The 27,977-nt window shown below is 40.2% G+C and overlaps 1 protein-coding gene across 1 annotated transcript in view; it reads right to left on the bottom strand.

The window, feature by feature from the left end:
- The window catches only part of RIMS1 (regulating synaptic membrane exocytosis 1), a 446,205-nt gene extending 425,266 nt beyond the window's left edge, over positions 1–20,939 (bottom strand). Inside the window, 1 exon segment of the mRNA XM_040983625.1 lies at positions 20,776–20,939. Within this exon segment, the coding sequence (XP_040839559.1) occupies positions 20,776–20,939 (164 nt within the window).
- Positions 20,940–27,977: the final 7,038 nt, after the last annotated feature.

Genomic DNA, 27,977 nt, shown 5'->3' with positions numbered 1-27,977 from the left:
GAGACCAAGGTACAAATAAGAGCAATCACTCCTGCCCAGAAATGGCTGGCATTAGAGCGTAGTGTATGCTCCATTTCTCCATTCGGAGAAAAAAATTCCCCACTGGACTCAGATTTCAGCTTCCTGTAATGAGGAGAGAGAGAACAAAGAAGAAAAGAGAAATGATCAAAGGCCTAAATCTGCCCCAAATTACCCATTAATTCTTCCCCAAAGAAACAGAACCTAAAAGCCATACACTGTGGCTCCTTTAGAGTAGAGGTTAGAGGAGGCTGGAAAGGCACCAGTCACACTTAAACCAAGGCACTAAAAGCATAAATGGAAGCATCCTCCTCCCTCTTACATTATCAGCAAGATTCTTCCCAAACATGTGGTGTGTCAAAGATTTAGAGATGTCTCCTACAGCCCAGACAATATGCCAGCCTGTTCATTTAAATTTGAAAGAAAACAAAACACTAGAAACTAAGTCATAGAGACCTTGAATCTTTTAAGACACTGTCTGCTCATGAAGAAAGAATTTATTAAATTTTGTCTTAGAAAATATTCATTATTGGAAAATATATCAAAATTATTAGAGTTTCACTAACAAAACACAAGTCTTTTATTACATACCTTTTTTTAGTAAAAAGCGCAATTTCTAACATACTGTTCTATGTTATGGATTAGAACTGGGTAATGATAATATATTTTTATTATATATTTGATTAGTTTCAGAGTACTTATTTCTTTTTAAAGATTTATTTTTATTATTTTTTCATTGGAAAGGCGGATATACAGAGAGGAGAGACAGAGAGGAAGATCTTCCGTCCAATGATTCACTCCCCAAGTGAGCCGCAATGGTCGAAGCCAGGAGCCTCTTCCGGGTCTCCCACGTGGGTGCAGGGTCCCAAAGCTTTGGGCTGTCCTCGACTGCCTTCCCAGGCCACAGGCAGGGAGCTGGAAGGGAAGCGGGGCTGCCGGGATTAGAACCAGCGCCCATATGGGATCCTGGGCGTGCAAGGCGAGGACTTTAACCACTTGCGCCACTGCGCCGGGCCCCTTAAATGTGTATATATATTATATATCTCACTAACACTATGCCCTCAGCCAAGGTGAAGAGTTGTGATATATCCACCTATCTAATATCTAGCTATATATTTTGTAATATCACAATATTATCTTTATCACTCCTAATTTTGTACGAAAGTATCAGCATTATGTCACATTTTCCTTGGTACAATTTTGCATTAAATGTTCACTTAAACAATACATTTCAAGAGCATTTTTAACATTTCTTTCAGCGTTGATGATCAAGATGGACTCCGGAATGATATTGTTACAATACTGGTTAAAATAAACCTAACTTTTAAGCAGTGGTTTTCTGTTTAAAAAATAGTGTTTAAATATTTCTCAATGTTGCAAATTCAAGACACTTTTTCTTTGCACAGAATACAGACCATACAAGTTATGTTAAGTAGGTCCACATGTATTCATCTGAGTTTATAAATTGAGGAGGTGAGCCAATATGTTTCTTTAGTAAGGCAGTACATGTGAAGAATTAAATATCTAAGCATAATACAGGGCAACTTTATTGCACAGTCTGCTGAAATAAGGTTTACTGCTCCAGTTCAACACAAAACATCCAACGTCTGTGTGTTCCCAAAGCTCAGGAAACTTCATTGTGCTAAAATCACTACAACGAATAAAACTATGCTGGCTTGGTACAATGTAAGAACCAAAGCTGCAATTCGTATTCAAAAATTCTTTTATATAGCATCAACACAGCAAGTACTGCACTTCTGAGCTGCAACAATGCTGGCACAGTGCAGATATACCTGTCATTATACTCAGAGATATTAATACTGGGTGCCATTGAAATTCAGACTTATATGAAATAATCTCTACTCTAGCCAATGCTTGCTAATGTTGCCTATAAGGAGTTGTGCCAACTAGATTATGTAACCATTGTTAGCTCATTTACTCTTCTCACTTGTCCGCTTTTCAACTTTAAGACAACTGGGGGTTAAATAACTTCAGCAAAATCACATAGAAATACCAGGCTTCTAAGATTCTGAAACTGACCACACCTATTTATTATCTATGTTTTAATATCTTGTTGTAACACTGTACTAGTTCCACAGAACATTTACTATTCATGTTACATATCATTAACCTGAATTATGTTTTCTCTATGTTCTTTATCCCTATAAAGTAAGAATAGCATCAATAACTGTTAACTAACTTGATGGGATCAAAGCAACAATAAGATAAGGAATGGATACATGAGAACTTTTGCTACATGTGCAAAGTGTTTGTTGTGGATAATGCTTTGTTGTAGAGAAAACATAAATGTCTTCTGAGAAGAGAATTTGTTAAAATTAACTGTGAGAAGAAATAAGGAAATCGTAAACAATGCTCATATACTGGACCTAAAATAACTATAAGGAGCTCCTGCTTCAAAATAGCACCAGTTCTCACTAGGATGATAGCCACCCCTTGTATTGCACAGCTTTTCATTCTTTAACTAATGCACCTAAGAAGAACTTCTTGCAAAGGAACAGCTTATCGTGGTTTAGAGTTTGGGAGTTGACATCTTAAGACCAGGTAGCTGGCTTAGCCTCATATCTGGTGGGGGCTGACAATGGCAGAGCATATGGGTAGAGACCATCAGAAGGAAAGACAAGCTAGGGCAGGTCAACTGCCTGGAAATAATCAACCCTGTTTCAAGTACTAACATCTAAGGGCAGACCTCCAAGTGACCCACACACCAACTAGGCCTATTCCCTGAGCACCATAATGCTACATGTTCTAGACTCCAGTTCACCAACCAGTAACGTGAATCCATTCACTAGACACAATACTTTGGTGTTTAAAAGTCTGCAAGAGTTTTGGGAACCAAGTCCCGGTTCAATTTTTAGTATTACCTAAACAGTCATTTCGATGCTAGCTGTTATAGATGCCTTCATAACATTCTCATTTCTATCTTTTTGTCACTTTAGGCATGAATGAGAGTTAAGAAAACGGGCTGCAGATTGTTTTAAGATTTCAAAAGAGCACCAAAGTTTTCTGGGATACACAAGCGAGTGGGCATGAGGTGGACATGGGCTCAATGCAGAGCCTAAATCAGGACCTTCCACACAGAGCAGGAACTCAGAAATACTAGTTAATGTGGTAATAAGTAAATGGTTTTAACATATTTTCTTTTTCTGCACAAGTTGTTTTCCCCTAAATTATAAAATATAATCAAGATAAATGCAGAGAATGGGCCATGAAACAGCAGTCCAGAATCTCCATGTCGGAGCCTGGTTTCCAAGGCTGCTCCTTGTGCAGCCAATAAAGTACCCCAACTCCCTGGACAACTGCCAGAAACGGACAAGCTGTATGGCAAAGCCACTTTCGACTCACATTCCCCAAGTCTAAACACTTGTGACTACATTTGACATGTCAGTTGTATATTCAGGGAAGTAAACTAGCTCTTTCTCCCCCCCCCCCCGGAGATGGTGAGCTTAATCAATCACAATATTTATTTTTATATATTCTTGCTGAAGCATGCAACCAGTGCTCACAAAATATCCTATGTGCTTTCCTTCATTTCCCACTCATATGTAGTATATGAGCCAGGCCCATGATCCATGTGCAAGTCATTCTATCTCCCCCATCCCTTATTCCCTTAGCTATGGCTAACTCGCACAGGGATCAGAAATCCAATCTGCAAGAGGGTCATCTGATTCACATAGAGCTCTGTCTATTGCACCATTGTATCTGTGTTGATTTCTTTCTAAGACAAAATATACTTTGAGTTTAGTTAAGGTACTTAAATGAGTTGCTGAATACATTGAAAATGCAACACTCCATTGTATAAGAACTGTCAATGTTTAATGCTCACATAAGGTAGATGCATACCAGATAAAGAAATTAAGTATTGCTTTGGGAACAATACCCTAAATGAGAAGATGGATTTTCCAAAGATCATATGGTATGGTTGTCCAAAAGCTTACATCACTAAAATAAAATCCCATTATTTAGGACCATTTGAAATACCAGGTAAATCGCCTTATTACAAAGATCATAAAGCTGAAGGCCTCATGAGAGCAAATCTTTCAAACATCCGGAGCCAAGCACCAGACCCCAACCATTTTCCTATATTTTTACAGGCATGTAAAAGTGTTCTATCGATAGACTTGCAATTTGTGTCTGGGTCATGTTGTCAATATCCAATTCAAATCTCTAGTCTAGACATTCTCATCAGTTTACTTTAATTTTTCATTTTATTAGTAAATCTTAGGCTTATCATCATTCTATCAGTGGGGGACTATATATTTAACTTATGACTTCCTCTAAGTTTTTGGACATGGCAGAAATATATTTTCTCCTTCAAATCTGCTATTTCTTATTTTTAGCCAAAATCATGGTGTGGATGCTATGCTAAGCTGCCTGACTGTCTGTGTCAAGACTGGACATGCTTAACTGTCAGCTTTTCCCTTGAAGTGGCCCAGCGCGTAAGACAGAAACGTTTTTCAAGGTCCTGTCCTGACATGTGGGCAGTCTGAATGCAGAGACAGGGCAACATTAGAACATTCCAACAAGTAGCAGGACTTCAAGAAGCTGACCAACCTCAGTTTCCAAAGGCCAGCTCTCCCTCTTGCACTAGTGCTTAACCCCCATACTAATGTCTGCTGCTTAGTAGTCTGATCTGGAGCAGATCCAAATTACTCTGCAATCATGACATTGGAATTACGTTAAATCTGTGTGGCAAAAGCTTTTCCTGTAACATAATGGATAATAGAATATTTATTCTATTAAAGGATTCAGAGTAAGTCATGTCACTCTTTATTCTGTGCCACTCAATACTTTCAGATAAAAATTATCAAAGACATCTTCTACAATGGTACAGTCCTTCATAAGGAGTCATACTTCCATCGGTCTCTTACTTAAGTGTTCCCCGACATTACTGGTATAGACAATGTCAGACAGTCCAGCTATACTATTGTAGCAACATGGGGAAAATCTTTGGGAGGGGGGGGAGTTTGGTGGGGAATCCCAGTCTGTACAAAATTATACCACAAAATTCAAAAATTCAAAATAAAAGACTTAAAAAATTATCACAGGCATCTTCTGAGAGGGGACAGAAACACGAAATGACAAGATGGTTGATGTGCAGGCAAAAGAGGAAGATTGCATTACCTTGGTGATAGGCTCATCAACACAGATTTCATATGTCCTTGTGTTTATAGGTATACATACACAAGAGTACTTCAAAATTTTTGTTGGAAAATATCATTTAAAAGACATTTTAGTTACGGACAATTAAAAATTTCATGCAGTTTCTCATGGCATGTACTTCCACAGACTTTTTGAGGCTTTCTCATGTCCATATGTTTACATGCATTCGTATATAAAATACATATATGTGTGTATATGTGTATGAAACACTGAATTAGAAATGCCCTCTTTTTCTTAACAACAACAACAAAAAAGATCTCACGGCTTAGTCTATTTCTATTGAAGACTTAGAACAATTCTAACATGTAGAATAAAGAACCACTACAAAGCCCTGGTCAGGGCTCTTTGGGTTGGGTGGAACAGAGAAGCACAGAAGGCAGCACTGACTAAGGCTGCACTGGAATGCACTGAGCCATGTATCACAGTGACTCAGCCTGGCAGGGCAGGATCAAACACTTTAGGTGTTTCATGGACTAAAACAATATTTTTACCAGAATATTCATTCTCTCTCCTCTCCTTTCTCTCTCTCTCTCCTTTCTCTCTTTCTCTCTCTCTCTCTCCCTCTCTCTCTCTCTCTCCCTCTCTCTCCCTCTCTCTCTCTTCCTCCTACCCTCTCTCCTTTTTGACTAATCTTTATCATCATCCAATTTAGCTTCCTCTGTACATCAGCAATCAACTGTTTTTGCTGGTAAACATACACACCTTCTCTCCAACTCAACTGTTTCAAACTCCTAAATCCCCTCAGAAGGTGAACTTTGCAGAAAAATAGTAAGAAGGACAAAAGGTTCCTCAAGTTTGCAGTCACAAATTTAGATTCCTGTTCAAACCACCTTCTTCCTTGTACTTCTTCCAATGACTTCCTAAAAACTATTTATTTGAAAGGCAGAGCTATATATAACCATGAGACAGATCTTCTATCTACAGGTTCACTCCCCCAAATGGTTGCAACAGCCAGGATTGGGACAGGCTGAAGTCAGGAGCCATTAGCTTCTTTCCAGTCTTCATCCCCCACCAATTTCCCAGGTTCATTAGCAGGGATCTGGTTGGAAGTGAAACAGTCAGAATTTGCACTTGTGCCCATAGGGATTGCTGGTACTGCAGGCAGTGGCTCAACCCACTAGGCCACAATGCTATTCCACTTCCACTGACTTTATAAATTGTATTTAACTTCTTTTTTATTATAATTATCATTTCATGATACAGTTCCATAGGCCCTGGGATTTCTCTTATCCCCTCCTTAAATTCCTTCCCCACCACCGAGTTTCCCCATATAATTACTGTAGTATAATTTTTTATAAACAGTCATATGTCCATCATTGTGGACAATGGCAGAGAATCCAGCAATCTATTGTGAGATGTATTTAACAATGTCATTGGGAATCCATCTTTGATCTGGAAGCAGAGATGCATCCTGTATCAGATCCTTACATCTGGCTATGTTAGTCTCCGTTACACAGCTAGTATACATCCCCTTAAATGAAATGCCACAACACAAAATCAACAGCAGAAATAAAAACAGAAATTTTTGACTTTGCATAATTTTTATTTTATTCCATTTAAAATAAACCCACAATGAATTCAATATAAAATATAAATATATTTAATTCAATATAAACCCTTCTTCCTTACAATCTACCTAATCTGTGACAGAGTCATTAGCAACAGAAAATGGTCTAGTACAACAACTATTTCGTAAAAGGTTTCAAAATGAAGGTTCTGATGCTGAGTACAGATTACTTATTAATTTATACTTTATACACACACGCCCTTAGCACTCATCCAATCTACTCTAGATACCTAAACTGATCTTTCAAGAATACTAGAGGTGTTAGACCAAACTTTGTGATTCTTCCTTCTGGTTTCTAGCTGCCTCTTTATCTCAAATCATACCCCACCTGGCTTTCTCCTCACTTTCTGCTCTTTCACAAAACTATCTTTCAGATTCTTCATATTTACTATTTTTCCTGCTACTAGAGACCTAGCAGCTAATTTCTTCATAGGAACTTCACTCCCTACTGGCCTAATTAGTTTATACTCATCCTCAGGTATTAGCAGAATCACTACTATTACTTCCATTGGCTATCATTACTGGACACCCTGGTCTGAGACTAAATTCCTGGGTTTTATTACCTTGTCAAAATACAAAACATTGTTCTGTTCTGCGTTTATCACATATAATTTAAAGGGATTGTTATATAACGTGCATTATTGTAAAAGAAGGCAATGAGTAGGTGATCCTATTCTAGCATGGTGTCTGGCATATCCTAAATGTTCAGTTTATTCTTTTTTTAATATTTAGTTTTATTGGCAGATCTACAGAGAGAAGTAAAGGTAGAGAGGAAGATCTTCTGGCTGATGGTTCACTCCCCAAGTAACTGCAATAGCTGGAGCTGAGCCATTAGTTCAGTTGCCAGGAGGTTCTTCTGGGTCTACCACATGGGCACAGGATCTCAATGCTTCAGGCAATCCTCGACTGCTTTCCCAGGCCACAGGCAGAGAACTGGATGGGAAATGGGGCAGCCAGGAAATGAACTGTCTCCAATACGGTATCCTGGCGCATGCAAAGGGAGGATCTAGTCTCTAGGCTATAGCACAGGACCCAGTCTATTATTTTTATATATAGATCAATGAGGATCATTCATGTTCTTTGGCTTATTCTAACACAAAGTTTTAAATCTTCAGCTATGCAGGTATGAGGAATCATATAAGAGTGCACAAATAGAATGTGAATGTTATATGTGTATTCAGATATGAATTTATGAATGTGTATGTAAGTAGCCATTCCCTTTGTAGCCTCTACCACTTCCTTGAATCACTGACCAACTATATGATTAAAGTTCCAATTAAGAGAAACCAAAGGAAGTTCTTCTCTCCAGATTGGGAAAAAAAGACTTTTCTAAGTAAATGAACACAAACATATTATAATGCAAATAATTCAAAAACATAGTAGGGGAAGCTTGTTGGGATTGTAAATTAAATATTGCACATTATAAAGCTATCTTTCAGAGAAACGTTTAAAATTTTTAAAATAATCACATGAAATATTGTTATAAATCAGATATAACTGCAACAAATATCATTACAAAGAGAATCTTTAAACAATTCTTAGTCTTCACCAGTAATTCAATGATTTTGAATAATGCTCAATATAATCCAAATTCAAAATCAATAAATTAATTAAGTTTTCATGGAGTTTTCCATAGTAGAACGCAATTGTACAGAGCAAGCAAATCAAACTAGAATGGAAGCAAGCAAACTGTTTAAATGTGCTAGTAGTTGACGGAGCTGTGTGGGAAGGGAGTGGCAGTGGAAAAGCACATGAGAGGCAGAGAAAGCTGGAGCCTTATTACCATCCCTCTCAGCAATCAAGACTGTCTCTGGGCTTCGGTCTCCTGCAAGTAGAACTAGAACAAATCTTGAGTGACAACAATGTTAATTGACATCTTTATCACCATCTTTTATCATCTGAAGAGCTGGAGTACTATGTTCAGAAAGGTTGTGAGGCATCTGACACTTACTAGCGATTCTCTTCTAGGAGTAGGAGTTCGCATGCCAACTGGGTGTTAGCAACCCTGGGATGCTTCCACAGTATCAGCACATCCCAGGTCGCAAATGCAAAGCTCAATTATTTACAGCCTGGACCAATGGCAGGAATTTGTTCAATAAGCACTTGTTGAGGTCCTACTATGCACTGAAATATGAAGATGTTACTATAAAAGACCTGCTTTTGAAAAAAAACAAGGTCTAAAAGAAAACAAAGTTATAAACAATACAATGTTGCATGCTCATAGCGTCTGATTCTAAATGTCAAATCAGAAACCATGTATCATGCTTTAAGCCTTACTGAAGTTAGTGATGCTTTAATTAAAAGAAAATGTTTCCAATAAACATGCCTCTTTTCAGATGATTACATTAAAATATATTATTTACATCTTCCTACACTGACATTCAAACAGCTTTTAAAATGTTGCCTTTCAAAAAAGCCAGGAATGTCAAATCAAGAACACAACAAACAGTCAGAAAATTGTATCTTAATTTTACTCTCTGAATGTTGTATATGCAATATATTTTCCTCATAAATTCTGGTCAACCTAGTTTTCTCAACAGCCAGGAGCACTCATCGCATTCCTTGCCTTCGGAATTTGCTGACTGAACTCCCATGGTTAGAATAACCATCCTACTCTATCCTCCTACTCACACCCTTAGCAGCCTTAGGTGACTGCTCCATTCCACAGCTTCTGAATCTATTTATTCATTCATATACATAGTTTTTTTTAAATGGGCACCTGTTACATACAGCCACTGTGCTTATTGAGGGATAAAAATAAGAATGATCTCAGAAGTTTAAACTGGGTGAGAAGTACTGCTGAGAAGGGTTATGAAAAAATATGCACAGGAGACAAGTATCAAGAGTAATCTAGAATCTGGAAAGATGATGTCACTGGAGCTAACTTGAAATGTTAGGTGAAAATTACTTAAGACTAAAAAGGAAATATCTGACAGGGCCAAAGGCACAAGTGGAGTCATCAAGTTAGTTGTGAATAATCAATGACACTGAGAATTAGGTCAATTAGACTGTGGCCAAAAGTATGCATGGTTCAGAAGCAACTGAGAGTGATCTGGTTGCAGATTATGAAGCAAAGGGACTTTATGGGAGATGAAACAGCATATGAACTCGATAAATATTCCTGAAACCGTGGTGGGGATGAGATAGAAGGAAGTCTGATTTGGGGCTGAAAAATGAGTTAGGAGATTATTGCAGGATTCCAGGTAAGTAGTTATGACATTCCACACTAATGCAATAGCTATAGAATCAGAGAATAAAGAAGCACAAAGAAGTCCAAAAAGACTGAATCCCTAAAATTAGAAAGTTGATCAGATGAGGAATTGCAATAGTGATAGATATAACCTACAAATGTAAGGACTGCAGAGTCATCATCATATTTAGGAAGAAAGCCATAAAATTTATGCTGGGTCACAATCAGTGAGAAGTGCATATAGGATATGCAAAAAAAGGTATTTACTATATTGTTAAACACTTGAATCCAAATTTGGTAGAAGATGCTACTGTACTATAACATATTTGTATATAAACAAATATATATGCTGTAATACATATTAGCATATATGTGTATATATATATATGTACGTGTGTGTATATATTGAAATCATTGATGCAAGAGCATTTTTTACACCATTGTTTGAAATAGAATAGGAACTGCAGATATAATGGAGGATATAGAAATGGAGAAAGCTAACACTTGAGCGTCAGGAGCACACAAAATAGCAACATTTACAATAATCAACCCATATCAGAAAAAAAAATAAAAAATTACACAAGGACAACCAAGCAAAAACTTGAAAAAAAATTATTTAGGCCCAATGAATACTACTTATTTTGTGCCATTTTAAATTAGTGACTATTAAATCTTTCCCCCAAAGAGGTCAACATTGTGACATAGCACGTTAACCTGATGCCTGAGATACCAGCATCCCATCTGGGTGGCAGTTCCAGTGCCTGCTGCTGCGCTTCCAATCCAGCTCACTGCTAGTGCAGCTGAGAAAGCAGAAGAGGAAATCACAAGTTCTCAGGGCCCTGACCCACACAAGAAACTTGGTTGATGCTCCTGGCTTCTAACTTCACTCAAAAAAGTTATGCCCATTGTGGTCATTTGGGCTTGGGGAGTGAACCAGTGATAGAAGCTTTTGCTCTCTCTCTCTCTCTCCCTCTCCTTTCACACCCCCATTCTGTGTAAATCTGCCTTTCAAATAAATAAGTCTTAAAAAAAATTTCCCAAAGTACATGACATACAGATGCAAACATATAACATACATACATATGTATTTTTAATTTTATGCAATTTGGCAATATCTACCAAACAAGCTATCCACTTTTGCATCCTCCAGCTGAACTGTTTAAAAAATTGTATGTGGTTCTGCTAAAGACCTCACCTATACTATCTTTACAGAAAAAAGGAACTATAAATTCAACTGTTAACTAACTATATTTTCACTCAGTAGTGACAACTGCATTTGAGGCCTCTGGAGATCCTAATTCCATCCTAATACCCGTGCCTTCAACAATGATCAGGCCCTAATATCTTTGGAAAAACTAGTGTCATGCTTTCATTCCAGGTGCTAAATATTAAATTATTATATTTGGTCTATGATACATAGATATCTAGAAAATGAAATATTCATCTCCATGAGAAAAGGACTTAATTTTTTCAAACTACAATTTTATTAATATTTTCATGATGACCATGTAAAGTAGATTCTTCTTACAGATGTTGCTATTATTGTTTTTTTTCTTCCTTAGAAAGAGACAGAAAAAGAGGACACCTTCCATCTATGGTTCGCGCCTCAGATGGCTGCAATGGCTGGCACTGGGTCCCGTTAAAGCCAAGAGCTTCCTTCAGATCTTCCCTGTGGGGGAAAGGGACTCAGGTCCTCCGGCTATCCTCTGCTGCCTTCCCAGGTCATTGGCAAGCTGCTAGATCACATGTGGAACAGCAAAGACATGGCACTGCAGGCAGGTGCTTTACTTGCCACACTACCATATTGTCCTGTTATGCAGATTTTAATATCTAATGAAAATGAGAGTTTTCACTTTAGTATCCCTTTAGTTCAAATGTCATGATGCAAAAATATATTCATTTTTCTCCAGGAAGGGGAAAAAGGGTTAGAAGATTTAAGCTTTAATGTATTACAACACAGAAGTAGCTAAAGAAGACAAATCTGTTAAGCTTTGTGGAATACAAAAGCAAAAAGCCATTTGGTAACTTTACTTTCATGTTCATTTCTTTCTATCAATATTATCATGTAATCTTTCTGACAAGGACAGAATCTCTAAATGTGGATTTATAGCACCATGTATTTAAAGAAACCTATATGTTAATTTATACATACATTAGATAATTCAAACAATGAGATTCATTTCCTCCAATGCTACCTATATATACATATATATGTATACATATATAGAACAAAACTTCAGTTAAAGACTTTTTCACTATTGTTGTCAAAAGCTGTGTCTAACTGACAAAATGTTATATTATAACCCTCAAAACTTAAAAATAAAAACATTCTTGAGCTTAAGAACATTCCTCAAAAACTAATAAAAAATATATATACCTCAAAGACAAAGATCTAAGTTGGAAACTAACCACACAGACCATGGAAAGTATAGCAAATACTGCCAAAAATGTCCATTAGTAGCTACTACCATTACTAGTTCCTATGAATACAGATAATATGTATGTGTGCATTAAAATAAGCTAAATCAGACAAAATCAGACATCTAACTGAGAATGTAGATACCTTAATTGGCTTTCAACTTACATACATCCCTATTTAATAATAATAGCAACTTTCAGATAATAATCACCTGATATAATGGTGAGTAGAAGAGAAAACATGTTAAATAATGAATAAATAATTAGCAAGGCATTATCTTCCACACTGCATAAAGATGTCTTTTTCAATCATTATGCTTCTTTAACATAGCTGATACTGTAATACAATGCATTAATTACTTACAAATTGCATAAAATTACTTCATATAACATTATTTTGCTATCTAAACTTCAGAGGAATTATCAAAATATTATTCTGAAATATATTTAAATGAATTCCCACACATTAAAGATATTGTCTTTAACAATAGTCTGCTCTTTTTGCAAGACCCAAAGCAGATTTTTCATAAAGAGAATGTTCTATAAAGTTGTAGTTCATAATTATGGTTATCTGGAAAATGTTTTGAAATCTGAAATTCAATTTTGCTGCAAAAAATGCATTCCACTGAGATTGCATAAATGACAGCACCTCAGTCTCAGCAAGAACAATAGAATTTGCCAGGAACTTTCAAGATTTTATAACTTGCTTGCATTGCTTACTGATAAAATATATTTTAAGACTATTAATTGCTTCACAAGCTTAGCCTTTTTAAAAAAATATTTGAAAGGCAGAATGACAGAAAGAGAAATAGAGAGAGATTTTTCTGCTCCCCAATGGCCACAATATCCAGAGCTAGGCCAACAGAAGCCAGGAGTCAGTAATTCCAACTGGGTCTCCCACATGGATGTCAAGAACTCAAGTACTTGACCCATGACCTGCTATATCCATGACTGGAAACTGGGTATAAATAGGGGCTGGAGGAAGACTCAACTTCAGGCATTCTGATATGGTATGAGGGCATCCCAAGCAGCAGCTAGTGTTATTGTGCTACAATGGCCAAACTGTTAACATAGACAGCTGTCAGGTGCTTTCATGTTATAAAGCTGATTAATACAGTCAATATGTGTTGGAACACCTATCAGCAACTACAGCATCTTTTAAAAACTAGTATGTGAGGGTACTTCACAACCTCATGGCAAAATGAAAATAAACAGTTTAGCTTGGTGCTAATTTTTTGCTTTAAAGATTTACTTATTTTTTTTTTGGAAAGGTATATTTACAGTAAAGAGAGACAGACAGGAACATCTTCCATCCACTGGTTCATTCCCCAAGTGGCAGCAATGGCCAGAGTTGAACTGATCTGAAACCAAGAGCCAGAAGCTTCTTCTGGGTCTCCCATACAGGTAGGGCCATCCTCAACTGCTTTCCCAGGCCATAGGCAGGGAACTGTATGAGAAGTAGAGCATCTGGGACATGAACCAGCACCCATAGGGGATACTGATGTATGTAAGGCAGGGACATTACCCACTAGGCTACTGAGTAGGGCCCAATATTCACCTTCTCTTTCCACAAAAGTTGTAAAACTATCAGAATTAAGTTAACACTAGATTATAAGGAAAATATTCTGTCAGTAACAGACCCTAAGAATCAAATCTAGTCCGCGAAAGAATGGTTTTACTGATTTTTAAGAAATAACCTATGTCATAAATACAGTTCAGAGTCATATTGGTAAGATGAGATAACTTGGCAGGGAAAGAAAATATGGGAGAAGGCAAAGATTAGATAACCTTGTGAGTGAAAAAAACAACTAACAGCTAAGCCCTGGATATTTGTGGGGATACAGAGTGAGTCCAGAGTGAGAACACCCAGACAGCACTCACAAGAGAGAAGAAAATGCCACTGACCATACTCCTTTCAAGCTTCGTTGTCTGGGCTCTCTGAACAAATGTCATGAACAAGTGGTTAGAAGATACCCAGTGTGCCTAGCATTGAGGCATACCAGGTTATACTACTACTGGTTCAAGTCCCAAATGTTCCAGTTCCAATTCAGCTCCCTGATAACATATCTGTGAAAGTAGCAAAAGATATTCCAAATACCTGAGCCCCTGCACCCACGTGGGAGACCAAGATAGAGATTCAAGCTTCTGATGTCACTGTGACCTTGATCTGGCCAACACAGGCATTTGAGAAGTGACCTAGTAGACTGAACATTCTCTCTCTTGTTTCTGTTTTTCTCTCCCTCCCCTTTCTCTCTCTCTCTCTCTCTCTCTCTCTCTCTCTCTCTCTCTCTCTCTCTCTCTCTCTCTCTCTCTCTCTCTCTTTCTCTCTCTCTCTCTCTCTCTCTCTTCCAAATAAATAAATTACTTTGGCAGAAATGTACCTCTGGTCCAGCATGATGGCTTACTGGCTAAAACCTCACCTTACAACCATTGGGATGCCATATGGGCACTGGTTCGTGAGCCAGCTACTCTACTTCCCATCCAGCTCCCTGCCTTAGAAAGCCAGTAGAAGATAGCCCCCCTCCAAAAAAAAAAAAAAAACCTTGGGACACCCACATGGGAGACGCAGAAGAAGCTCCTGGCTCCTAGCTTCAGATTGGCTTAGTTCTGGTGATTGCAGTCACTTGGGGAGTGAACCAGAGGATGGAAGATCTTTATCTGTGTAAATTTGTCTTTCCAAGAAAAATAGATAAATCACAAAGAAAAAAAAAATGTGTTTAGCTAGTTGGAATTTTCATTACTACTATAAAATTAACTGATGTTAATGGGCTAGGCTTCTCATCAAGTGATGAGCAGAAGATCAAGTAAAATGTATCAGGTACCCAGCAAAATTCCTAATATCTAAAAAATACAGAATAAATGTTAATGTCCTCCCCCAGTAGATGAGGGAAACAAATCACAATGCAGGTTGATATACTTTTTAAATTGTTGTTGATTTAGGATGTAGAGAGACACAGACACAGATTCACTGACTCACCACCCCCAGTGATCATAAAGGCCAGTGGGAAAGAGCCAGGAGCCAGGAACCAGGAATTCAATCCAGATTCACCCAGGTAGATGGCAGAAACCCTGCTACTTGAGCTTAGCATATATATTTTTAAAAGCATTAAAAGAACACTGAAGATTTGGAGACAGTATGCATGGGTTCTGGTTGATATTAATCTAGTTGTGATACACCTAAGGCAAATCAAACTTCAGGTCCAACTTTAAAATATACAACTTCTATTACAGGGGGAAAAATGGAAAATTTCTCTAAAAACAGAAAAAGGTCCAGAAGATCAATTAGATGAAATACAATAGATTGTTTTTAATCCAAGGTACAACAACCAATTCCATTTTTCTAATACAAATATCACAGGCTAATAATATTACAGTAAGAATTCACACTTGAAATCTTTCTGAGAAGCATTTTAAAAATCATGCTCCCCACTTAACAAGATGAACAAATAATACTGCCCAAATATATTTCTAGTACTCAAGTTACTGTAGCACTACAGCTTAACAATGGATTTTCCATATACTACTTCCAGTGTAATATACTGCTTATTGACATGGCATGCCTCTTGCTGCTGGTGAAAAGGAAATGCATCCTAGTTTAAAGAAAATCAGCCCAGGATGACAAAAATATGAATTAATGATGATGTCTCTTACTGTCCTTTCTCTGATAATTTCTCATGTTTCATCTTTCACTGCTCCTTTTTTTTTTATGCTTTTGTCACTAGCACTTGTGAATTTAGTACCAGGCATACACATTTATTAAGATGATTTTTGGTTAGAAGCACAACTCTATACTGCAGTTCAGTGTGAGCCTTGGCTGTGTTCAACCCTGTCCATTAATGGTGTGAAAGAAATCAGAATCAAAGAGTAAGTCTCACACAGCACCTTGGAACAGGTAAATACCTTGTGTTTTTGCTTCCTACTTTTTTCAAAAGTAGTTGTCTTTTTTTCCCCCTCCTCCTCATCCACCCCTGCTTCAGCAATATAATAGACTATCTCTGAGTTAAACCAGGAAGATACTAAAAAAAATCCCTGTGAAAATATACCTACACACAAGGGACTCTACTGTTACCACTTTCTGGCCTTCCCCAGTCTACCTAGCCTCCTTTGCTCTATTTTTAATTGGAGTCTCTCATAGAGAACCTCATGGACTTATTTCAGGACAAGATACTCTTTGTTTGGAGGGAGAAATACAAGAAGCAAAAGTAAAGTACAAGAATATTTCTACTGTCTCCACAAAGGAGGGTGCTACCATGGATGACTGAAAAGGGAGTGCAGGATCCCTGTGTAGAAGAGAGAGGACAAACCCAAAGTCAATATTCTCTGTAAATCACTTCACACCATGCGTTGCAGGGATTTTTAGAAAAGTGACACTTCACACAATCCCAAGATAATTTTCTTGTCCTTATTTACACAGTAAGCGGCACACTCAGAACTCAAGTCCAAAAATGCTAAGATCCAAAGGTAACTGTCTTTTCATTACACTCTCCTGCAGTGCACTCCTTGCCTTTATCTTGGAGAGCCTCCCCTTTCCATCAATCCACAGGAAACTCAGTTAGCATATGTTGGTGAAGCCCTAGGCCCTCCCATAATCCACTCTGATCTTCTGAATCAGCCTAATCTCCTGCCAAACCATGTCTTTGGAACTGAGGAAAAACCAGAAATTCATGTTAGGAAAAGATAAATGAAACATCACTTTCTTCTGGTTAGAAAATCAGTACAGTAGAAATATTCAGAGTTACACTAAATGGATCGAGTTTAAATCCTGCTTGGGCCATGTTTTGTGAGTCAGTTTAGGATATCTTCGAACTCTCAGCCTAGGGTGAGGTGTGTAAAAAGCTGTAATTCCTGCCTCACCTCTGCTCATGCTACTTTGAGAATCCAAATATTCACACTCACATTAAACATGAATATTGTGCATCTATAGACAAGGTATTAGAATAAATAACTATGTAAAATATATACTATGAGATAAAAATTCAATAAATGTTATCTATTTTCATCAACAAATATAATAGTCTCCATCCCCACCCCTTGAACTCTATTTCATTTTTCTCTTTTCTTTCTGTTTTGTCCCACCTTTCTCTATGAAGTTTATATATTAAAAAATGAAAGAAATACAGGAGATCTAATGAGATCTTCTCTGATTTCAGCCTCACACAATGCAATCTTCAGCTCATGTAATGTATTGGCTGATAATGTCTACTGACAGTTACTTGATGGAGTACTCATTGAGGAAATCAGGATTTGAAAAGCCTCCAGCAGGTGCATGCATACCAGCACACACACATGCAGCACATGAGGTCATGAAAATCCCTTCGATTTGTACATAATTAAAATAATCATTAGATATGATTTTAGGAGAAAATTACATTTACATGGAAATGTATTTAAAAGAAGTAAACTTTTTGCCAAAAATGATTTTAACTATAAAGTATTTTCAATTCCATATAAAATTTGTCTAAACACTTGAGTGGAGGGTAGCTTAATTTTGTTCCATTTCTACATAATGATAGGATCAAAATCAGATTCAAGTAGTAACTTACAATCAAGGCTGCTGAAACTATGCAGGCATATTTTAATTGATATTTTGTAGCATGGTTTTGACATGTTAACTTAGCAATTTTCTGTCTTTTCTTTATTAGTGCCTATTTGTATAAACCAAGAGGAAAGAAAGCATGGATAGCAGCTCTCTCAAGATAATGATTATGCACTGATAACAGAAATGAATTTTAAGCCTAACGGATGCTTCCAGAACTTTACACTCTATGGCCTTTGGTAAAAATAATTTCTCAAACATGTGATATATTGGGCCTAATCCTACCAATCATGGTGTGATGAGCCACACTTTTCTCTCGTTTCACAAATGGTCAAAGTTCCATAGAGTATCCTGAAAAGCTTAGAAAAAGCCATGACCTCTGGTGGTGTACCATTAAATCCCTCTGTATGTGTATCATCTGAATTTCCTCTTTGATCTAAATTTCTAAGATGAACAGTACCCTAAAAAATACACTAATACACTAATAATTCACTACTTGTGACAACATGAAACACTTGCATGGCAGCAAGCTGGGACACACCAGTCCACTACACAAAAGGCCAAAACATCAGTAATAGAAGCTAACTCATAGAAGTTAACACAAAGGTCTAGGATTATAGAAGTCTATTGTATAACAACATCACATGACCTGATACTTAATCCATGTAATGAAGAAAAGGTTTTTGCAAACAAATGGACTAGCAGAAAGCAGCCACAAGAAAAGAAGTGGGCAAAAAAAAGTGTGTGTGGGGGGGGGGGGTCTCAGAGGTGAGCATTTGGATAATGCTCCTAATTTGTATTTGTATATACATGCCCATACACTTGCTGTCCGTAGCCAGTTAACAGGTTTAGGATTCTGTCCTAAAACTCACCCAATCCCACTTAAAATGCATCACTCTCCAGCAAGCCTGAAAGCAGCCAATGAAGAGGCATGATGGCCACTACTTGCAATGTGCCTTCCCCTTTCTATCTAGCCTGTCAAGCAGCAGCCCATATTTTCCACTAGCTGCTGCTGGAAGCCTCTGCAGCGAACACCAAAAGGAAAAGCAACAATCCTGCAAATCCTGTAAAGTAGAAAAGGTGTCCGTACAAGTGGAAGTGGCATGAACTGCAACCGGGAAGGACAGACAAACTGACAACAGGACACAAAGACAGCACCAACAGCACACACCATCCATTACTTTCGGTCTCAGAAGAGGGAAAGCCTGCAGCACCAGAGACGATGCTCTTCCACTAGGGACAGGCAGCAGATTAACGATGCTTCTGCCTCCCTCAAGCCAGCAGGCTTAAAGTATTTGTTGTTTTGGGTGAGAAGGAACAGGAAATTCAGAAACCTGCTGCTCTTTATAGAATCAGGCCAGCTCTGGCCTTCCTCTTGAACAGCCCTCCTCTATAATTAAAGGACAAGAAGGACTTTGTTTCTCTTATTTTGTTGTGACCCAACAACCACATTTTCCCCCTCAGGCTGACAGTGGCACTGGCTGAGGATCCACAGCCTCCTCTCTCCTTCCCTCCCCGGTGAGGCACTGCTGCACGGAGGGGGAAATGGACACGAAGCCCTCCCAGCATCATTCTTCCTCCCTTCAGGAGACTCTCCTAAGTGATGGGAGAGAGGCCATGCTGGGGGTGCTCTGTGCTGCCTGCCACTTCTGCGGCCTCCTGACTCCCTTCTGGCCATCAGCTAACTCCAGATGCAACAGGTTCTGCTTGGTTCTTCATGCCAGTCCCCTGCCCCCACATACACCTGCTGGCCTCAGCATGCAGCCTTGAAGAATAAGTCCCCAGGCATGGTGTCTAAATCCTCCAGCTCCATAATGGGAAACTTTCCTGAAAATAGGCAGATTTCCCCGGGAAAGACAGGGTGAAGTCAATGAGGAAGCCCAATCTCTGCCAGTTCCTTGTAAGCAGTTTTGTCGGAGCAAGCAGCGGCATAGTGTCACACACTCCTGCACCACCAGCAACCAACCCCAAACCCTTGCATCTCCAGGAAAATGGGGCACCAGCCAGAGGTCTCCTGAAGGCTTGCTGGGCTCCACAGAAGGGCTGATAGGTACAAATGTTCAAACCCTCTCGGGCTGCTTGCTCCAGGAATACAGCAGGCCCTAGAGGGCTCCTGGTGCCCGGTAAAGGCAGACCTCTCTTCCATGCAGGCCAGATTCCCCGCAGCTTCTCTCACCATTAGAAACTTTGTATTGCCCATGACATTACATATGGGTAAGAAAATGTGTCTTCACTCAGGTATTCTCTATGGAAGACCAGGAATGAAAGGTTAAAGAGAAGCTGGGGAGGCAGGTTACCAAAGATGGCAACTGTCCAGAAAAGACCCAACCTTGATCTTTGAAGTAAATGAATGAGTAGCAAGATGAACACTAAAACTGAGCATTCTAATTATATAAAGACAGGCACCCTTCGGCGGGCCAGCCCCAACCTGCCAAACTACTCCACAAGAGCAGAGGAGCTGTTCTCAGCACCTGGACAGGCCACCACCCTCGCCTGGCCTCCTCAGCCGCTGCTGCCCCCCTCACCCGCTCCCTGCCCAAGACCCTTCCAGTTGTGCGGGTTCAGGTTCTCAGCTCCTGCACGAGGTGGCCCCTGTCCAGCCCTAATCCTCCTGGGCACCCCCATCACAAGCCATCCTCTCCTGGCTGGCTCCTCGGTTCCGGCTCGGTGACACCCCTCCTCTCTCCGCACCTCCCCAGCCCTGGCCTCACCCAGCTCAAACCCTGAGCCCCCTGCCCCCCAGCCCCAAGGCGGGCGCCTCCACCCGAACCCGGCACCGCGCCCACCCTTCCCCCACCCGGCCGGGAGCACTGGGCGAGTGAGTGGTGAATGGACGGAGGGAGGCACCGAGGCACGAAGGCTTACTTGAGCATGGCTTCTTCCTTCTCCTCCTCTTCCTTCTGCCGGTCCATCACTGCCATGATGATGTTCCTCTCCTCTTCGGTCAGGTGGCTCAGGTCGGGCAGGTCTTGCATCGGGGGAGGCACCGTAGGTGGGCGAGGACCGCGGGGCCCCACGGCCGAGGACATCTTGGTGGCCTGCCCGCCCCCTCCGCTCGCAGCTGGCTCTCACCTTTCGGATGCACGCCCAGCGGCTGCGCCCCTGCTTCCCCTCACAGCCGAGCCCTCCGGGCGGCGGCGGCGGCGGCGGTGGCGGTCAGGGGAGGAGGAGCGGCGGCGGTGGCGGCGGCGGAGGAGCTGGGGAGAGCGCGAGCCCAGGCTTTCATGGTTGTTTGCATCCACCCAGCCCCGGATGCTGTCTTTGTTTTGGTCGCCCTGGCGAGGCTCGGGGCCACCGGCCGCCTCCCGCAGCCGGGCCTGGGCGGCGGGGGCGGGCGGGCGTGCGTGGCGAGGGGGCGAGGGCTGGTGCCCGGCTCAGGCGATCCGGGCGTCTCCGCTGGGCGCGCGGGGCGGAGGCGGGGCAGGGCCCGGGGTCGGGCCGGGGCTGGGGTGCGGGCAGCCGCCGCCGAGGCTGCTCCCGAGCTCAGCTGCTTCCAGTTTGGGGCTGCGGGAGGGAGAGGGAGAGTTTGGGTGTCAATTAGGCGGAGTCTCCGAGGCTTCGCTCCCGGGTGATGCTGCTGCTCTGGCAGACAGAGCTCCCAGCCGCCCAGTCCGGGAGCCGCTCCGCCCACTCGCACCCACCCGCCCACTCCCCAAGTCCAAGCCACGCGTGCCCCGGCCGCTCCCCCCACGCTCGCTAACGTGCACGCCACAGAGTGCTATCCCCAGGTACCCCTCACCCGTGAGTCATCCTCCCTCTCTCGGTCCCTGGTCTATGTCATCCTCCCCTGTTTTTCCATGAGTTGCATTAATCATCATCATCCTCATCATCCTCGCTATCGACTTCATCATAGAGCATTAATATTATTTGAGCTCCCACAATGTTCTGAACAGCAGGGTGGAACACCCTCTGGACACTTCTTTTTCCTTTCATCCTGCCATCATGACTTACTGGTTTACTAGTCAAGTGTTGAGGGCAACAACAACGTAATTTTCTAGATAATTTTCATATACCATATAGATATGCATATACGCACCCCAGAACGCCCTGCATTTTGTAGGTACATTGTACTCTTCAATGCAGTGTCTTTCATGATCCAGTCTCTCTAGGACTGTTCTGCAGTGTATCCTAAGATGCCCCAAAACTCAGTGAACCACTAACCTGTCGTTAGGTGCTTTGGGTAGCCCCATCACTCCACATAAATGCACTTCTCTGGTGCTTGCGAATGGATTATCTACTCTAAATCCTCTAACGATACTCACTGTTCCTGTGCATTCATTTCTTAGCTTTTATAGTGACTTCTCAAGAAACACTGATCCCAGATAAGCAAAACATCCAGCCATATCCTATTGCATTTAAGAAGCCTCTGCTCACTGCCTTGCCCAATGAGGGCCATTACATATGGGCTTCTCTTCCTGAGAAAAATAAGCCCACAATATTGAAACATAGGTGAGGGTGTTGCATTGGAACGCTGGTAGCTGAATTTTGGTAAAAAATAATTATAAAAGAATCAATATTTGAATAGTTCAAACTGAATAATTTCCTTAGTAATGATGATGGGAGAATGGATGTTTCTCTCACTGGGGATTCTTCCCATAGTTCTTAAGATAGTTAGAACTCAAAGTAGGTCTACGAATATATGCAACCAACAATGCCTGAAACTGAGTGACAGTAATGCTTTCTAATCATTATTTTTTTAAAGATTTACCAATTTTTATTTGAAAGACAGGTACAGAGATAGGAGAGGTTTTTCATCCACCAATTCACTCCCCAATCACCAACAACAATTAGAGTTGAGTCTATTTGAAGCCAGGAGCCCCCTCTAGATCTTCCACTTGGGTGCAGGAGTGCAAGAACTAAGAAATCCTCCCCTACTTTCCCGGGCCATAAGCAGGGATTTGAAAGAGAAGAGGAGCAGCCAGGCTAGAAACACTGCCCATATGGGATCATAGCATTGCAGACAGAGGCTTAGCACGCTATGCCACTTCACCAGCCTCATTATCATTATTTTTGTTTAAATGGCATAACATTGCTCTCAGTTTGAGGTAGCCATGCCACTCAGAGGCTGTCTAGACTGACATCTTTAATTAAATAATGAATGAAACACCCCACTCAGTTTTTTTTTCATTAAAAAGCAAAACTGACTTAATTCCCTCATTGCAACATATATTCAGGGAAAAGAAAACTGAATTGGTATTCTGGTTTTCCCATGACTTTATGAATTTGGCCAAACCAATGAACCTGTCTGAATCAGTTGCCTTATCTGTAAAATGGTATGAAGATTTACATCTGCATATTAAAGAAGTATTAAATACAAAGACATTTGAAATGTATAAAAATGTGCTCAGCACTTGGTACATCTTTCTTTTTATTTCTTGCATTTTCAAAGATCGTTGTTTCATGACTCTGTGATTTCACAGAGGAGAACAGGAACAGAGATGATATGCCCACCTTGCAGGGGCCTCTCTCCTTCATAGTCAATATGGTAATGCAAAGACACAACCAAAACTTGTCCTCAAGACGTTTACAGTCAAGTTAGTTCATATGGAATACCTCAAAAACAGCAAATGAAGTCACTATAAAGCCTCAGCTGGCATTAGAATGAGCAGAGTAAAGCTCCTGAAGGCACGGATCTAATGAACACCAGTGCTTTAATTTGCTTCAGTTGCCATAAGAAAAAACAACACAGAAAGAGTAGCTTAGATAACAGAAATTTAATTTTTAAGAGTTCTGGAGACTATAAGCTTGAGGTTTTGGTATCAACATTTCTTTCCCCACCTGAGCTTCTCTGGTTGGAGGCCTCTGGTTGTGTTCTTGCCTGGCCTTTCCTATGGGAAAGGTGGCTCCAACACAAGGACTAGTGGCTCCCTTACAAGGATACCAGTTTATTAGACCAGCGTTTCACCATTATGACAAAGTCCAACCCTGGCTTCCACTGCCATGGTTTTACAGCCATGTTGTAAGGTACTGTGGGCGACAGTTCTAATGTAGCAATTTGGGGAGAAACATGATTCAGTCTGCAATTAATCAATTCCATTTATTAGGATCACTTTGGGAGAGGGTAATTTATGTGCAATTCTGGATGACTTAATGAAATGAAGTCTGTTTATCCATCATTTTCAGGATTACAAGTACTTCTGTAGGCTGTACATGTACATGTGAAATCTGTGTGCCTAACAGAATAAAGGATGAATAACTAATAGAATACCAGATGCCTTGGTGCAAAACTGCAGACACCTTTCCCTGGAGTTGGGTGTTTTCCCTTAATCAAGTAACTCATTCTTTTACGAAAGGGCTCAAGATCAGTTTTTAAAGTCCAAATATAGTGTTTCTATAAATTTAGCTTCAGAATAGCAGAGCTTACCTACACTTTGATAAGCAAGGGAACATCCTGAAATGTGTCACACAGATGACCAATTACTGGAGATACTCTGCAAAAAAAAAAAAAAATGTGAAGTTGTAAAAATAGACACAGGACTTCCATCCAAAAAAATCATAAGCAATTTTAGCAAATAAAAGTACTAGGAAGCAAATATTTCCCATAGCAAACAAATTCATTTTGCTTGTTTTGCTCTGGCATTTTCTAAATATATTGGAGCATGTAAGTGTGGTCTGTCATGTACAAAGCATTCCCTTTTATTTGTATCTTAATTTTTTTATTATTCTTATCATTTTATGATATAGTTCCATAGGCTTCTAGTATTTCCCTTATCCCAGCCCCAATTCCCCCCACCCACACCTAGTTCCTCTATGTCATTACTATGGTATAGTTCTTCATACACAGTCATATGTCCATCATTGTGGGCATGGACAATGGCAGAGAGTCCAGCATCCTATTTTCAAGATATAGTAAACAGGTTCATTGGGAGTCCATCTTTGTCTGAAAGTGGAAATGCATACTACATTGTATCCTTACATCTGGATATGTTAGTCTCCATTTCACAGCTACTGTACATCCCCTCAAATGAAAAATCATAATACAAAATCAATAGAAAAAAAAATTTTACAATGCCATGAAGTTAAATAACATGTTACTAGATATGACAATCTCCATTACACAGATACTAAACATCCCCTTAAATGAAAACCACAAAACAAAATCAACATCAGGAAGAAAAAAGAAATTAACAACACCATCAAGTTAGGGAGAAGCCTGTGTTTTACTCCTAGTAATCAAGCAGCATTAAGCCTCTAATGTAATTCTTTTTTTTTTCAAGATTTATTTATTTTTATTGGAAAGGCAAATATACAGAGAGGAGAGAGAGGAAGATCTTCTGTTTGATGGTTCACTCCCTAAGTGGCTGCAATGGCTGGAGCTGAGCCAATCTGAAGCCAGGAGCCTCCTCCAGGTCTCCCACTTGGGTGCAGGGTCCCAAAGTCTTGGGTCGTCCTCAACTGCATTCCCAGGCCACAAGCCTCAAGTGCTATCACACCAGACCCTAATGCAATTCTTGGACAACCAATGAAATCCATAGGGAAAAAATCTTAAATCTCTATTCACAACATATGTAGCAAATGCTCTTAAGGTCAGCTCTGGGGCACAATAGCCTAACAGCTAAAGTCTTTACCTTGAACTTGCCAGGATCCCATATGGGCACCAGTTCTAATCCTGGCGGCTCTGTTTCCCCATCCAGGTCTCTGCTTGAGGTCTGGGAAAGCAGTCTAGGACAGCCCAAAGCCTTGGGACCCTGCACCACGTGGAAGACCCAGAAAAGGCTCTGAGCTCCTGGCGTCTAGCCATTGTGGCCGCTTCAGGAGTGAATCACTGGATGAATGATCTTCCTCTCTGTCTCTCCTTCTCTTTGTATATCTGACTTTCTTATGACAATACAATAAATCTTTTTTTAAAAAAAGTCAACTCTTAAATTCATGCCTAGTATAATACTCAAACTATGATGTAGATAAGATTTTTAACTTCCTTCTCCACTCATACTCTAATATTCATTTCTCAAAATGAAATTGGGCACTACTGTTAACTTACTGTAAATTAAAAACAGAAGTTTGTAGCTTCTGAGTAGAAAATCATTCTGCCATTTGATCGCTGCAGAGTGTTGAGTATGCTTTCCTCAAAATTTCCTTGAAACTGTAAATGTGGCCTCATTTGGAAAGGGTTCATCATAAGTGAAATGAGTTTAAACAAGGACAGATTGGAGTAAAGGAGTGCCCTAATCCAATGATTTATGTCTTTGATTTAAAGATGTATTTATTTGAAAGAGAGGAAGAGAAAGAAAAAAAGACAGAAAGAGTGAAAGGTGTACCCCTGCCAGCTCATTCAACTGATGGCTTCAACAGCCTAATCTGGGGCAGGCTTAAGCCAGGGAGTCTCCCATGTGGATGGAAGGGAGCCAAGTTTTTCAGTCATCTTCCACTATGTACCAGGTGCATTAGCAGGGAGTAAGATCAGAAGTGAAGAAAAAAATGGTGAGAGATCAGCTGGAACTTGAACTGGCACTTTGATGTGGGATGCTGATGTCAGAGGCTACAGTTTTATGTGCTGTGTACGGAGAAAGAACACAAACAGTGATGGTCAGATGTGAAGACAGAGAAAGCAATGCAAGAAGATCATGTGAAAACAGGCAGAGTGTGATTATGCTGCCACAAGCCAAAGAATGTCAGAAGCCACAAGAAACTAGAAAAGGCAAGGAGAGACATTTTAGAGAGATCAGGGCCCTGCTGACATCTTGGTTTTAACTTCTAGCATCTGAAACTTAAGACAAATGACTTTCTATTGTTTAAGATACAGAATTTTGTATATGTTATTATAGCAGCCATGAGAAACAGTCATGTGCATTTGAGACTTATTTTTCTTGTCTATAAAATGGAAATGTCAATGCTTGCCTTCCAGAGTTTTAGCAAGGATAAAGGTTTGTGAAAATACACATATTGATTGGCACATATGGAGAATCCTGGTCATTCATTTTCAGTATGTACTTATAGAGGACCTATTTGTTGGGTTCTAAGGATGTGATAAACAAACAAACAAACAAACAAAAACCATAGAAGATAATGGTCCTAGAGTAGACTGAGCAAGCATGAACATGAAGACAAATGCCTGATGTTTTGTGAAGTCTTGTTGGAACACACACTCATGGGCCTAAGCAGTATCTGTAGCTCTGTTTGTGATTCAGTGGTAAAGCTGAACAGATACAAGAAAGATCATATTTTGCAAAATGCATAAAATGCTGTCTACACTTTTACAATAAAAGGTTTGTTGACCTATGAGATCTAGAGTCCTACAATGCAGTTGGAGAATAGAGCCATACTAAACAAACACACAAGAATTTTTAGTGTGTAATAATTCCCTCTATAGAATAACTTAGAGAGCAACTGTGGGAAGGTAGGAAGCCATGAAAGTGTCAGGAAGGGTTTTTGGGAGTGGGAGATAAGAAGCAGCCAGCCTAAAATTCAGCACTGTGTCCTAAGGAGGGGAAATTACTAGATACAAGACCCAAGTTAGGGAAGGGCAGTGTCATGGAGAACTTAGGTAGAAGATGAAGAAGGGTCATTGTATAGAGAGGTGAAAATGTCAGGAGATAAACTGACATATGACCTAGTTATCTAGGATAATGCTTTTTTCTTATTTTGCAATGGGAAACCCTGAAGAGTTTGAACTGGGAGTTAAATGGGACATGCTTTATGTTTTTGCAAAGATAGTTTGATTGTAGGTGGCAAGAGAACGTACAATAGCCAGGGAAAGTAACACAGCAAGTTTCATTAGGAGAAACTGAAGTGGGCTGGGTTGGGGTGATACAATGTGACAGCAGAACAGAGGACACATTCAAGAGTGTCCACATTTGAGATGTACAGTGAGTTGGGGAATGTGGGTAGATATATAGGGGTTTCTTGTGTGTCAGGTGGGGAACAGGAAAGGACAGGTAGCATGGCACATCAAGAACCTTTGTTCTTTTACCAGGGTGTCCCCATGAGACTAATATCATCTGTCAAATCTGTGTGACAATCCCTTGTTTACTATTGTAATGCCCAGCAAAGGGAGGGCAATCTGGAAGACTTCCTCAAGAGCCTCCACTTCTGGATGGAAGCAGACAAATGTGCGTTCCAAAGAGGCC

The sequence above is a fragment of the Ochotona curzoniae genome, unplaced genomic scaffold, assembly GCF_017591425.1.
Source record: "Ochotona curzoniae isolate NIBS_2020 unplaced genomic scaffold, NIBS_Ocur_1.0 contig_3819, whole genome shotgun sequence".
NCBI classification, from domain to species: Eukaryota; Metazoa; Chordata; class Mammalia; order Lagomorpha; family Ochotonidae; genus Ochotona; species Ochotona curzoniae.
The sequence above is the reverse complement of the archived record's forward strand: the minus strand, read 5'-3'. Positions and strand labels throughout refer to the sequence as shown.